We start from the raw sequence: 15,000 nt of genomic DNA, 5'->3' as shown, positions 1-15,000 counted from the left end.
GAGAGAGAGAGCGCGAGAGAGAGAGCGCGAGAGAGAGAGCGCGAGAGAGAGAGCGCGAGAGAGAGAGCGCGAGAGAGAGAGCGCGAGAGAGAGAGCGCGAGAGAGAGAGCGCGAGAGAGAGAGCGCGAGAGAGAGAGCGCGAGAGAGAGAGCGCGAGAGAGAGAGCGCGAGAGAGAGAGCGCGAGAGAGAGAGCGCGAGAGAGAGAGCGCGAGAGAGAGAGCGCGAGAGAGAGAGAAAGCGCGAGAGAGAAAGCGCGAGAGCGAGAGAGAGCGCGAGAGCGAGAGAGAGCGCGAGGGCGAGAGAGCGCGAGAGCGAGAGAGAGAGAGAGCGCGAGAGAGAGAGAGCGCGAGAGAGAGAGAGCGCGAGAGAGAGAGAGCGCGAGAGAGAGAGCGCGAGAGAGAGAGCGCGAGAGAGAGAGCGCGAGAGAGAGAGCGCGAGAGAGAGAGCGCGAGAGAGAGAGCGCGAGAGAGAGAGCGCGAGAGAGAGAGCGCGAGAGAGAGAGCGCGAGAGAGAGAGCGCGAGAGAGAGAGCGCGAGAGAGAGAGCGCGAGAGAGAGAGCGCGAGAGAGAGAGCGCGAGAGAGAGAGCGCGAGAGAGAGAGCGCGAGAGAGCGCGAGAGAGCGAGCGCGAGAGAGCGAGCGAGAGAGAGCGAGAAAGCGCGAGAGAGAAAGCGCGAGAGCGCGAGAGAGAGAGAGCGCGAGAGAGAGCGCGAGAGAGCGCGAGAGAGAGAGAGCGCGAGAGAGAGCGCGAGAGAGCGCGAGAGAGAGAGAGCGCGAGAGAGAGAGCGCGCGAGAGAGAGAGCGCGAGAGAGAGAGCGCGAGAGAGAGCGCGAGAGAGAGCGCGAGAGAGAGAGCGCGAGAGCGCGAGAGATAGCGCGAGAGCGCGAGAGCGAGAGAGAGCGCGAGAGCGCGAGAGAGAGAGAGAGCGCGAGAGAGAGAGAGAGAGCGCGAGAGAGAGAGCGCGAGAGAGAGAGCGCGAGAGAGAGAGCGCGAGAGAGAGAGCGCGAGAGAGAGAGCGCGAGAGAGAGAGCGCGAGAGAGAGAGCGCGAGAGAGAGAGCGCGAGAGAGAGAGCGCGAGAGAGAGAGCGCGAGAGAGAGAGCGCGAGAGAGAGAGCGCGAGAGAGAGAGCGCGAGAGAGAGAGCGCGAGAGAGAGAGCGCGAGAGAGAGAGCGCGAGAGAGAGAGCGCGAGAGAGAGAGCGCGAGAGAGAGAGCGCGAGAGAGAGAGAGCGCGAGAGAGAGAGCGCGAGAGAGAGAGCGCGAGAGAGAGCGCGAGAGAGAGCGCGAGAGAGAGAGCGCGAGAGAGAGAGCGCGAGAGAGAGCGCAAGAGAGAGCGCAAGAGAGAGAGAGAGAGAGCGCGCGAGAGAGCGCGAGAGAGAGAGCGCGAGAGAGAGAGCGCGAGAGAGAGCGCGAGAGAGAGAGCGCGAGAGAGAGAGCGCGAGAGAGAGAGCGCGAGAGAGAGAGCGCGAGAGAGAGCGCGAGAGAGAGAGCGCGAGAGAGAGAGCGCGAGAGAGAGAGCGCGAGAGAGAGAGCGCGAGAGAGAGAGCGCGAGAGAGAGAGAAAGCGCGAGAGAGAAAGCGCGAGAGCGCGAGAGAGAGCGCGAGAGCGAGAGAGAGCGCGAGAGCGCGAGAGAGAGCGCGAGAGCGCGAGAGCGCGAGAGCGCGAGAGCGCGAGAGCGCGAGAGCGCGAGAGCGCGAGAGCGCGAGAGCGCGAGAGAGAGCGCGAGAGAGAGCGCGAGAGCGCGAGAGAGCGCGAGAGCGAGAGAGAGCGCGAGAGCGAGAGAGAGCGCGAGAGCGAGAGAGAGCGCGAGAGCGAGAGAGAGCGCGAGAGCGAGAGAGAGCGCGAGAGCGAGAGAGAGCGCGAGAGCGAGAGAGAGAGAGCGCGAGAGAGAGCGCGAGAGCGAGAGAGAGCGCGAGAGCGCGAGAGAGCGCGAGAGCGCGAGAGAGCGCGAGAGAGAGAGCGAGAGAGAGAGAGCGCGAGAGAGAGCGCGAGAGAGAGAGAGCGCGAGAGAGAGCGCGCGAGAGAGAGCGCGAGAGAGAGCGCGAGAGAGAGCGCGAGAGAGAGCGCGAGAGAGAGCGCGAGAGAGAGCGCGAGAGAGAGCGCGAGAGAGAGCGCGAGAGAGAGCGCGAGAGAGAGCGCGAGAGAGAGCGCGAGAGAGAGCGCGAGAGAGAGCGCGAGAGAGAGCGCGAGAGAGAGCGCGAGAGAGAGCGCGAGAGAGAGCGCGAGAGAGAGCGCGAGAGAGAGAGCGCGAGAGAGAGCGCGAGAGAGAGCGCGAGAGAGAGCGCGAGAGAGAGCGCGAGAGAGAGCGCGAGAGAGAGCGCGAGAGAGAGCGCGAGAGAGAGCGCGAGAGAGAGCGCGAGAGAGAGCGCGAGAGAGAGCGCGAGAGAGAGCGCGAGAGAGAGCGCGAGAGAGAGCGCGAGAGAGAGCGCGAGAGAGAGGGAGCGAGAGAGAGAGAGCGCGAGAGAGAGCACGAATGAGAGCGAGAGCGAGAGCGAGAGCGAGAGCGAGAGAGAGAGAGACCTAAATGGACCTGTTAAAGAGCTGTGGCTGTGTTAATAAGTAAGAGGGTGGCTTGTTCAATGAAGAGGTTCATTGCTGATCCGATGAAAGGTTTGAGTTGGTGAGTGGGTGGTTTGAGGGTTTCCCCAGTAGTACTGTGCAATGTATATGCCCCAAACTGGGATGATATGGATTTGAGGCTGGTTCTGTCCCAGATCTAGATATACACAGAATGACCCTCCCGAGGAGCAGGTGGGGGGGGGGGACCATGGTGTCTGACCATGCTCTGCATTGGGTAGACTTGTGAGTGGAAAAGCACCCTCTTGCAGATCCAAGTGGAGGTTGGATGCTGGTCTTCTTGTGAATAAGGGAATATGTGAGAGAGGATGGATGGAGCCATCCATAACTATGTGGATCAAAATAAGACAGGGCGGTCTCTGCCAGGGTGCTGTCAAAGGCACTGAAGGCCGTGGTTAGGGGAGAGCTCATCTCGATCCTGGCACACACAGAGGGAGGAGCGAGAGGAGCAAACAAGATTGGTGGAGGCAATCTTGGCAGTCAATCGAAGTTATCTGGAATCACATGATAAGGCACTGTTGATGGAGCGCCAGAGGCTCCAGATGGAGTTTAATCTGGTAACTTCAGATAAGGCAGTGAGCCAACTGCGCAGAGCTAAGGGGTTTGTGTACGAATACGGGGAGAAGGCGGCTGGCAAGGTGCTCACCCACCAAATGAGGAAACAGACAGCTGTTAGGGAAATAGGTAGGCTGAGGGACAGGGGGGTAATGCACCTGGTAGGGAGGAACAAAATGTTTGAGCCCTTCTATTAGAGACTATGCCAATCGGAACCTCCACCAGGGGGTGAACTGAGACAGCGATGTTTGGGTGGACTAGAGTTTCTGAGGGTGGATCAGGCAAGGACACAGGGGGGTTGGGGCCCCAATAGGTCTATGTGGAGTGTTGGGTTGTGGGAGTTTGATGCAGTCAGGGAAGACTACGGGTCCGGCCGGACTCACAGCAGGATTTTACAAAGACTTTGGCGCGTTGCTGGGTCTGTTAATGATGGGGATGTACAACGAAGCACTGGGGAGGGGTGTGCTCCCCCCACATTGTCACAGCGCTCCATTTACCTAAAAAAAAAGGACAAAGATCCGGAACAATGTGGATCTTATTGTCCTGAATCTGCATGCAAAACACCTGGCTAAGATCTTGGCTACACGTATTCAATGATGTGTGCCGGACATGGTTGGAGAGGACGAAGCCGGGTTAGTAAAAGGCAGATTATTAGGGACCAACATACGGAGGCTATTAGACGTAATCATGATGCCCGCAGGAGAAGCGAGATGGAGGTTGTGGTGTCAACGGATGCTGAGAAGGCATTCGACAGAGTGAAACGGGCGTACTTGTTTGACATTCTGGAGCAGTTTGGGTTCGGACAGGGATTCGTGGACTGGGTTACACAGTTGTACAAAGCCCAAAAGCAAGCATCTCCCCTAATGGGGTTAACCGAGTATTTCACTTTGCAATGCGGGACGAGGCAGGGGTGCCCACTCTCTACTTTGCGCCGTTGCAATGGCTCTTGGAGCCTCTGGGGAATGGAAGGGTCTTGAGCACCGGCTCTCTTTTTATGCGAATGACTTCCTGTTGGGACCACCAGGACCGATTGCTCCCCGACCCTCCTGACACCCGCCTGCGACCCATCATGGGTCACGACCCCCACTAGCAAAACCCTGGTCTAGACCAACTGTTTCTCGAAGTGGGAGTACTTAAAACACTCTATTGAAGTGCAAAGGATCCCACTAAATTTGTACAGTTTTAATCAGTTCACCAAACTTGCATTATAATTACATCCAAAACCAGTTTAAGTAGAAGCAGTTCTGAAATACTCCCACGGTTTTCTATTTGCCCCGTGTAGCCATCTGGGATGGCCACTTCCCGATTACAAAATGGACACTTTGCAAAGATTGCAGGGAAAATGGATAATGCTGAGAAAACAAGCAGGTTCAGAGCTTGTCTGTATATTGGAGCCGCAGCTCCCAAACAAGACCAAAACTGTCGGCCCAGAATGGCCCATCTCCAGGAACAAAAGAGTAACATTTGAGTAACCGATACTAAGTCAGACACCCCGGCGCCAGAGGAGACCAAAACAAAGCAGGCCAATGACCACCTAGGACACGCCCAGCCATCAGGGCACCCACCCCTTTATTGGATGAAATCAATAGGAATGATCAAGAAACGGCCCAATTGATTGGGGACAAGTTCAAGGCCCAACCAAAAGATCGCGATGCCCCTTTGGGTATAAGAAGGAGCCCCCAAGAGAAAAATCGCTCTCTTGGACTTGGCTCTCACAGCGGAGAGACCCGTCCACCAGCTGCACCAGAAACAAGTCCAAGGTCAACGCTCGCTACCAGACGGACGACCTTAGCTGTTCCCCTTCACCACTTCAACCCCAACAGCTTCAGAACCGAACAACGGCCATTGTTCCTCTGACTGAGTGGGCGCCCGAAGCTAAGTATAGGCTTTAGCAGTAGTGATAGTTTAGTCTGTAGTATTTCGTGCGCGAGTAGATTTAACTGTGTGTGTAAATAATAGGCATCGACTTTGAACTAACTAACTGGTGTACCGAGTCTTTGATCAGTATTCAGTTTTGAACCTTGTGGCGGTATCGAAAGATACCTGGCGACTCTGGAGCAAACGTGGTTGGGATTGGGGAAGGCGACCATATTGACCGCCATATTCAGAGCCAACCGAAGAGAGTAACACCCATTACCCCGTTCCTGCCCACCGTGCACATGCAGCTTCTTCTTTTTTTCAAAAAAAGGTGACAATTCACAATTTAATTTTTGCCCGCAGGATTGGACAGCGGCCTCCCATGCACTGCCCCCACCAAACCCATAAAATTTAGTCCGTAAACCTCCTCTTTTAATTTGTTTGACTATCATAATGAACAACAGTTTCTGCTTCATTGCAAAGAATGGAAAATGTAGACATTGCGCACCCCCCCACAAACAAAGTCCACAATCGAATAGGATGCTGATGTGCAGGGTAGATGAAGGTCAACCAGTAGATGTAATATACTTGGATTTCCAAAAAGCTTATGCTAAGGTACCACACAAAAGGCCACTTAATAAGATAAAAGCCCATGGTGTTGGGGTAGAATATTAGTATGGATAGAGGATTGGCTAACTGACAAAAGACAAAGATGGGGTAAGGTGGGCATTTTCAGGATGGCAACCAGTAACTAGTGGAGTGCCATAGGTATCCATGTTGGGGTCATAATTATTCACAATATACATTAATGACTTGAGCAAGAGAATGCACTATTGCCAAGTTTGCGGATGACAAAAATAGATCATAGAATTTACAGTGCAGAAGGAGGCCATTAAGCCCATCAAATCTGCACCAGTCCTTGGAAAGAGCACCCCACTCAAGCCCACACGTCCAACCCATCCCCGTAACACAGTAACCCCACCCAACTATTTTTGGACACTAAAGGCAATTTAGCATGGCCAATCCACCTAACCTGCACACTTTGTGGGAGGAAACCGGAGCACCTGAAGGAAACCCACAAAGACACAGGGAGAACGTGCAGACTCCACATAGGCAGTGACCCAAACCAGGAATAGAACCTGGGACCCTGGAGCTGCGAAGCAACTGTGCTAGCCACTATGCTACTGTGGGAAGGCACGTGTTGAGGATGACAGAGGGATATGGACAGGTTATTGAGTGGGCAAAAACTTGGCAGATGGAACATAACGCAGGAAAATGTGAAAGTTATGCACTTTAGTAGGAAGAACAAAGGAGCTGAATATTATTGAAATGGAGAAAGACTGCAGAAAACTCGAGCACAGCGGTCCTCGTGCATAAATCACAAAAAGATAGCATGCAAATTCAGCAAGTAATTGGAAAGGCAAATGGAATGTAGGCCTTTATTTCAGAGGGAATGCAGTATAAAAATAGGGCAGTCCTGCTAAAACTATACAAGGCACCAGTTAGACCACACATCGAAAAGTGTAAACATTTTTGTCCCATTTTCTAAGGAAAGGTATACTGGTATTGGAGTCCAGATGAGGTTCACTCAGTTGATCCTGGGTATGGAGAGATTTTCTGATGAGGAGAGGTTGAATAGATTGGGCCTGTACTCATTGGAGCGGAGAAGAATGAGAGGTGATCTTAATGAGACATATCGGATTCACAAGGAGTTTGACAGGGTAATATGGAGAGGATGTTTCCTCCTGTGGAAGAGTCTAGGATCAGAGTGCATAATCAAAGAGTAAGGGGTCACCCATTTAAGGCAGAGATGAGGAGGAATTTCTTCTCTCGGAGGACAATGAATCTGTGGAATTCATTACAGCAGAGAGCTGTAGCAATTAGGTTGTAAAGCATGTTCAAGGCGGAGTACAGATTTTTAACCAGTAAGGGGATAAGACAGCAAGTGGAGTTGAAGATTATCAGATCAGCATGATCTCACCGAATGGTGGCGCAGACTCGATGAAGGTAGCAGAGGGTTGCTCGCATCTGTAGAGCTGTGCTCCAGCAAGAATATAGGTGGCATGGGGAGGTTGAAAATTGCCAAAATCAAAAGGAACATGAACAATTAATATGGAGTGTATGATGTAAATTCCCACCCCCTATTGGACACACTCAGGGCCAAGGGAAGGAGACATATAGAAGCATGGTTAAGAGTGAAGACAAAATGTTTTGACAAAATATAGGAAACATTACCTCCAACATCATCCATTCTGCAGCTCAGGGAATCTTTTCTTTGAATAAATTTAGAGCAGCCAATTATTTTTCTTTTCCAATTAAGGGGCAATTTAGCATGGCCAATCCACCTAACCAGCACATCTTCGGGCTGTGGGGGTGAAACCGGGCCCGGGTTTCATTCTGACCTTGGGTGACTGTGCGCGGTTTGTACCTACTTCCCGCGTCTACATGGGTTTCCTCCCGCCATTCAAAGGCATACAGGTTTGGTGGATTGGCCATGCTCAATTGACCTCTAATGTCTAATGGTTAGGTGGGGTTACAGGGATAGGGTGCTCTTTCAAAGGGTCGGTGGAGACTTGATGGGCCTAATGACCACCTTCTGTAAGGCTCTGAATTCTATGATTCGGAATAAACCATTAATATTTAGGAAATTGTCAGATGTACTGGTAAAATCAACAGCAGCCAGAAACATCTCAACGGATTGGGACAATTTTCAATATTTAACTTACCCTCCACTGTTCCCTTTATGATGCATATAGCACAGACTTTAGGATTGTCATAGTAACCCTGAAAGGCAGGACCAACAAAAAACAAAATCTTCGATTAATAGTTATTAATAGTTATTCCAGGGTTTTCACCAAACTCTGGTGGGCTCAATATACAGTTCATACACAATTATACTATGTCCACTTTTCTTATTTAATTCAATTGGAAACCATAATGGCTATAATAAAAGCATGATCAAGACACAGCATTCGATAGTGTAACATCAAAAACATTTTCTGGGGAAGGGGCATGAGATTTGTTGCTGCAAGTTCTTTCAAGATAAATAAGAGTTTAAACTTGTATCTGTAACTGTATTTTTCTTCCTTCGGCATTAACAGCTGTGCTGTTAGAATCTGTAATGCCGCTTGAGGTTTCTTACCTTCGTTATCACAGCTCCACAGGCTAACGTGTTGCAGCACGGCCTGGGAATAATGAAAGCAAAACCTTTTTTCTGGTTACTTAGTGCTGTATTGTGCGGAGTTTTCGCAAACTAATATGTTACCCACCCCAAAACTGTTAAACACATCAAGATTTATTTTGGGCCATTAATGGTTCAGCTGAACTATACAGAAAGGGAAGGTCCCATCACACTACACCTATTCTGCAGTGACATTGGCAATAACCTTCTGGATAGCAACAGAAGTGCAACAGACAACTGGCTTCAGCCCTCTAAGGTTTAGAAGGGATCACCCAGATCCTGCTCCTGTCGTTGCCTGTGGACATTGGGATAGTGTGGGATTGAACTTAATGCTAGTGCATAAACATTTACCTTCATGGTTCACACAGGAAGAATGGCAAACCCAGTTGAGATACCAGGAGGAAATCAATATGGATAAATTGCAACTCAGCCATAAACTAATCCCCATCGAAACAAGAGACAAAAGGGTGAAAACTGACCAAAATGGAGGACAGTAGAGCTGGCAGAGTTGGACTTTAATGCCCAATATTCTGTTATTCACAGCAAGTGATGGCACACACCAAACAATGCAATATTTAGTTATAAACAGTAGTTTAAATTATTTTTATAGAGAAGAACTTCTTAGGTTGAAAATCACAAATTAATCTTACTTTAAATAATTATGACGGCATTCCACAATCTGCAAGGACATCACATACACAATAGACCCCATTTTGAAAAGAATAGCTCAGAAACTCGCTCCCTGTTTTAATGAAGCTACACACTTATTTTCTTTATTCATTGATGGGATGTGGGCGCCGCTAGCTGGGTCAACATTTATTGCCCCTCCCCAAGTACCCTTGAGAAGATGGTAGGAAGCTGCCTTCTTGAGCTGCTGCAGTCCATGTGGCGACTCATTTGTAATGGCTCTTGTGGCCTACTTATGTGCCCCAATATATCTGCAGGCTAAAATCATTAGTAAAGGTATTCAATTTGTAGCTCTGGGAGGAAAGCTATGGATCTTTATGTAGGCTGTGGTGATAATGGTACTTTATCTCACATTATACAAACATACGATGTATTCAACATACTTCCACCAGTATGAAAAGATAAATAAGCTAGAAAGTCTACAGTAGCAAACAGTTCAATCTGGTCACAAGGCCATGACATTTTGCGAGTCAGTCAATTATTTACAAGGTTAACCAGTTGATCTTTGGCCTTAAAAGGTAAGCAGCTTCTAACGGTCTAGGAAGTTTGCAAAGCAAACATGACAGTCAAACTGGTTCCAGGACTTCCCAAGTTTACTCTGATCATGACGGACTGTCATCTGAACTGGTGTGCTTTTGACAGTGACAGAATTGGCTGCAGTGTTGCTGTTTCACATCGTTCAATTGGCTTCTGAGATGTTGGTATGATCTCAAACACGAGAAGTGGCTACTTGGGCAAAGTACTAAAAACCCATACAATTGTTTCCAGAAATATGTCAGGGCCCTCCATGGACACTGGAGAAGCCTCTTTCCACCCCCATCTCAGTACTACTTCCTCAGAGTCAGAGGTTTGCAGTTTGAAGCCCCAATCCAGGATTTGAGCCTATAATCTAGTGCAGTCCTGAGGGAGTGCTACCAGTCAACAGTATCATTCTTTTGGTTGATACAAAGGCAATATTGAAAAAAAACTGGTTTAAATTAAGTGGGTATGACTGCACTAGCGCCACCAAGTTGTCAATGTACTTGCCAGCAGTGGGGGAACTCGCAGAACCACAGATCAATTCTGCAGGTCATGGAAAGCAGTGCTGTCAAAATAAGGGACAGAGGTTTTGGGAATAGAAAGCTTTACTCTTCACAATTCAGTGTCAGCATCAAGCAATCTCAGCTGAGGAACAGAAGTTAAATGGAAAGGTAAGCTTCCTCAAACCTACCTCAAAAATGTGCCATGATCCCCAACTTACAATAGCACCTATACAGCAGGGATGTCCAAGTACAACCTTTAAGTCAAATACTGCCTCGAGCTTTGAAATATACTCTGCGATGTCCAGGCAAAGAATGCCCATGTGTACTTATTTCTAAGTCACTGCTTTTTCCTGTTTGAAATTTGGGGCCTGAAGATTTGGAAAAGGTTGTTCTTATTAGTGTTGCCTAATTGGTGCTGTCATAAAACAGAACACCAAGATCTGTGAGCATAACATTAATTTATATGTGGCGCTTGAGGTCTTCCTGTACATATCTAAGCAACCCATATACACCAAAAACTCAGCACCAATCCTCAAATTAGCAGTTAAATATTAATTTTTATTAAGATTGGTTGACCCAAGATACCACAAAACTATTGGAACTGATTAGAATATTTACCTTGACAAATTCTACGAGCATCTTCCCATTGAATGTAGACACTTCTCCTTGAACGCTCAGTTTGCCTTTTCTAACAGTGAAAGACACCAGCTCATCGTGTGCTGTGCTATGTCCCACTTTTTCAAATATGTCCAAATCTTTCACTACAACATGCTGCCCATTTAATCTCACATCAAATACCTAGAGATAGGGAAGAAAAGCAAATCAAAAAAATGAGCAACACAGGTTTTTGAAAGCCCAGTCATCCTGTTAACAGAGGTATAGCATGCTACGATAGAAATACGTATAACACACAAATGAGGTCACGTCCCAACTTAAAACAATTTTTTTTTGCTTTTAGGAAAGCAGCTCATACACAAGTTACTAAGGTGGATGTAACAATTTTCAGATAGACTATTTTCATCACTTAATGTAACTTTCCTACTCAGGCAGTTTTAAACCACCAACTGCACACCCAGTGAACATGCCATCAAAATGACATGATTAAAACATTGCTGAATGTTAAGCCCACAGTTCTGCAAACATTTGAGGCAATGTTGAATTTAAGCCCACAGATTTTTCTAGAGAAGTAGATGAAAGGGCTGCAAGAGCCCTTCCTGTTTATTTCCTTTGCACCCATTTTTTATTTGATTATTTTTGGTCCGTGAACCCATAATCGGAATGCACCTTTTAATCAGAAGAGTGCTTGCCACAGGACAGCGTGTTCCTAGGTTTTTATTTTGGAGAGGTGAAACCAGACTCGTCAGTGCCAAGTGAATCTTAGGAACTGGATTTGGAGGAAGTCAGTTCAATTGGCTCACTGGCAACCGATGAGGTGGCCAGGGACAGTGTTCTGCCTGACTACAGTCAGCAATTGGTTCCTGCTACGTGGTTTTTTTTGGGTGAGAACCTGCTGGAATTATACCCTATGCTCCACCCCTCCACCTTTATGTGCCTCCACTTTCTGGATGACATCAATGCTATGGCCAGAGGCTCACTTGCTAAGGAAAACAACAGCGGGCACAGTGGACACCCGAGTCCCGTGCCTATCAGGTGGAAATATTTCAAACCCAAAGCATTCGTACGAACCCTCGCGGTGGGCCCTTAAAAAGAGCTGGATTCGGGCAGCACGGTGGCCTAGTGGTTAGCACAGCTGCCATACGGCGCTGAGGTCCCAGGTTCGATCCCGGCTCTGGGTCACTGTCCGTGTGGAGTTTGCACATTCTCCCAGTGTCTGCGTGGGTTTCGCCCTCACAACCCAAAAATGTGCTGAGTAGGTGGATTGGCCACACTAAATTGCCCTTTAATTGGAAAAAATAATTGGGTAATCTAAATTTTAAAAAAATAAAAAGAGCTGGATTCAAGCTACATCTCCCAAGGATCGTCAATAAATAACTCCACTCCGCCCTATCAAATGCCTTTTCCGCATCGAATGAAATAATCATCTCCGGCTCTGGGACTGGAGAGGGGGACAAAACCACATTAAGCAGTCTCTGAACATTGGCTGACAACTGCCTAAATTAACAAACCCCATCTGCTCCTCTAATAGAACCCCTGGGAGGCAGGGCTCCAGACGCATAGCCAGACCTTCATCAACAATTTTGCATCTGCATTCAGTAACGAAATAGGACAAGGTGACCCACACTCCGCTGGATCTTCATCTTTCTTCAACATCAATGTTTGCACCAATGTGGCTGACAACGTCTCCAGTGAAATAGAATCCTTAAATATTTCGAATAGCAATGGGGCCAACTGTCCCACAAACATCTTATAAAATTTGATTGGGAGTCCATCCGGCCCCGGCGCCTTACCCGACCGCATCAGACCCATGCATTTCGTAACCACCTCCAAGGTCAGCGGTGACTCCAATTCCTCCCTTTTCTCCTGCTCCACCACTGGGATAGACAAACCATCCAAGAACTTCAACATTGACAACCCGTCCTTTGAGGGCTCAGACTTGTAACGGTCCCATTGAAAAATAATTGTCAGAGACCCCTCCCCCCAGGCTTTGCCCTCTTCCAGGCCCTTCCATCAGGCAGATGATACAGAAATCTGAAGACCTGCACATCCAGACAGAGGAACAGCTTCTTCCCCACAGCTACTAGACTCCTCAACGACTCTCCCTCAGACTGATCTGTTCCCTGTAAGAACACTATTCACAACGTCCTATGCTGCTCTTGCTCATGTATTTGCTTTGTTTGGTCCATTGTTCCGCACTGTAACCAATCACTATTTGTCAGTGTACCATGTTAATTATTCTTTTTGCCTACTTTGTACGTACTGTGTACGGTCCCTTGGCCGCAGAAAAATACTTTTCACTGTACTTCAGTACATGTGACAATAAAATCAATCAATCAATCAAAAACCTTAAAAAGCATTATTAACCTTGGCTGGGGCAGAGACCAACCTGCCACCAGGTCCTTTGCCCTGCACTATTTCCCAATAAGAGAAAAATCCTTCTCACCTGGGTGCAAAATTCTCCACGGCTCTGCCCTGCTCGCTCCCCCCGGCCCCATCTGCTCCGTGAAGGTGAAAAGTACCTTAGCCACCCCTGAACGCCTCACAGCCTTAGGCCTCGAGGATCCAACTCAAAGCTGGTTAGCACACTTGCATCACAGCTCCAGGGTCCTAGGTTCGATTCCCGGCTTGGGTCACTGCCTGTGCAGAGTCTACACATTCTCCCAGTGTCTGTGTGGGTTTCCTCCATTGGCCGAATAAACCATGCCAAATCAAATCTTACTGCAATACAACGCAGCCTTGGCTTTATTAAATGCAGCAGGCTTCTTGGCCAGCTCCACTTTAATATTAATAAATGATCCCCTCTTGACCCTCCCACCTGTAATCAGGATGATCCTTTGCCCACCGTAAAACTTGTCCTGAAAGCAGTGGAGTCGCACAACGATCGCGGGGGGGGGGGGGGGGGGGGGGGGGGGAACGACCTCATGAAGCTTTCTTTGCACTGGATACAGTTGCAGCAGAGTGGAGAATAATAATGATAATCATCTTCAAAGAAGTTACTGTGAAAATCACTGTTGCAGTGATCTGACACTCTTGTCCTGTGTTTGGCCTATCTCAAGTAAAATTATGTACTGCTGATGAAACCTACAGTGTAATTGAGTCATAACACTGTCAGCGAACAAAATATAACACACAAATTGATTATCTCAAACAATATTTAAAATAAACCTACTTGAAATACTGATGCAGTTGAATGGGAGTTTATTTATTTTACGTAGAAAAAGTTATATAAAATTTTAGCTAGAATTGTTTCATATCTAGACAATGGATGCAGCCTCATAATTGTTCGCCCCACAGAACTACATTTAAAAAAAATTGTACATTACACTTTTAATTTGATCCCGAAAGATGTGTTGTTAGGTAATTTGGACATTCTGAATTCTCCCTCTGTGTACCCGAACAGGCGCCAGAATGTGGCGAATAAGGGCTTTTCACAATAACTGCATTGCAGCGTTAATGTAAGCCTACTTGTGATAATAAAGATTATCTAAGCCAAATTTTCTCCTCAGCAATGTTCTCGCCGATGTTCTTTCTAACCTGGTCTCTAAATAGTCGCCATCAATATATGGCTTGTCCACTGGTCAACAGCCAAATCACCTTGCATGGAGTTCTGACTATGCATTAGCGTTGCTGATCGGTACCATAATTTCCTTGCTGGAACTTTACCCATCACATCCACCTTGCTCTTAAAGTACCAGACCTTTCAGTGGCTTGATTGTGTAAGTGTGTGAGTGAGAGGATTGTGTGTGTGTGTGTGTGTGTGTGTGTGTGTGTGAGGTTTGTGCCAGGACAACAATTGGAGCACAACCATCTTCAAAGCCCATGGGGAGATGAACCAACAACACTCAAGAAGCTCGACACCATCCAGGATAAAGCAGCCCGCTTGATTGCTCCTCCTTCCACAAACATTCAAACCCTCGACCATCGATGAACAGTGGCAGCTGTGTGTACCATCTACAAGATGCACTGCAGTAATACACCAAGGTTCCTTAGGCAGCACCTTCCAAACCCACGACAACTACCTTCTAGAAGGTCAAAAGCAGCAGATACCTGGGAACCCCACCACTTGGAGATTCCCCTCCCAAGTCACTCACCATCCTGACTTGGAAATATATCGCTACTCCTTCACTGTCGCTGAGACAACATCCTGGAACTCCCTCCCTCAAAGTATAGTGGGTGTACTACACCTCAAGGACTGCAGCAATTCAAGAATGCAACTCACCACCATCTTCTAAAGGGCAACTAGGGATGGGCAATAAATACAGGCCTAACCAGCGATGCCCATACCCCGGAAATGATTTTTTTAAAAATCAGCAATCTCCCCTGATTCTTGTAAAAGTTATCACAGAAACCAATAATCATTTAATTTCAGTAAATTAGAAAAACCAAAAAGACATACTGCAGTTCACAAATTTGTAAAACAAAGAATTTGATTCTCCCACACAAATCGATTTCCCACATTTGTGAAACACAATGGTAATCATTAAAAAAAAAGTTCCACAACACCGT

The 15,000-nt window shown here is 48.0% G+C and overlaps 1 protein-coding gene across 2 annotated transcripts in view; it reads right to left on the bottom strand.

Annotated features, from left to right (window-relative positions):
• The window catches only part of mlec (malectin), a 58,119-nt gene that overhangs the window by 16,299 nt on the left and 26,820 nt on the right, over positions 1–15,000 (bottom strand). For both annotated transcript variants that reach the window (XM_072497386.1, XM_072497396.1), the window contains 2 exons: positions 10,495–10,674; positions 7,713–7,770 (listed from right to left, as the gene is read on the bottom strand). In XM_072497386.1, the coding sequence (XP_072353487.1) occupies positions 7,713–7,770; positions 10,495–10,674 (238 nt within the window). The remainder of the gene's footprint in view (positions 1–7,712; positions 7,771–10,494; positions 10,675–15,000) is intronic.

This window comes from Scyliorhinus torazame, chromosome 1, assembly GCF_047496885.1.
Source record: "Scyliorhinus torazame isolate Kashiwa2021f chromosome 1, sScyTor2.1, whole genome shotgun sequence".
Classification (NCBI taxonomy): Eukaryota; Metazoa; Chordata; class Chondrichthyes; order Carcharhiniformes; family Scyliorhinidae; genus Scyliorhinus; species Scyliorhinus torazame.
The sequence above is the reverse complement of the archived record's forward strand: the minus strand, read 5'-3'. Positions and strand labels throughout refer to the sequence as shown.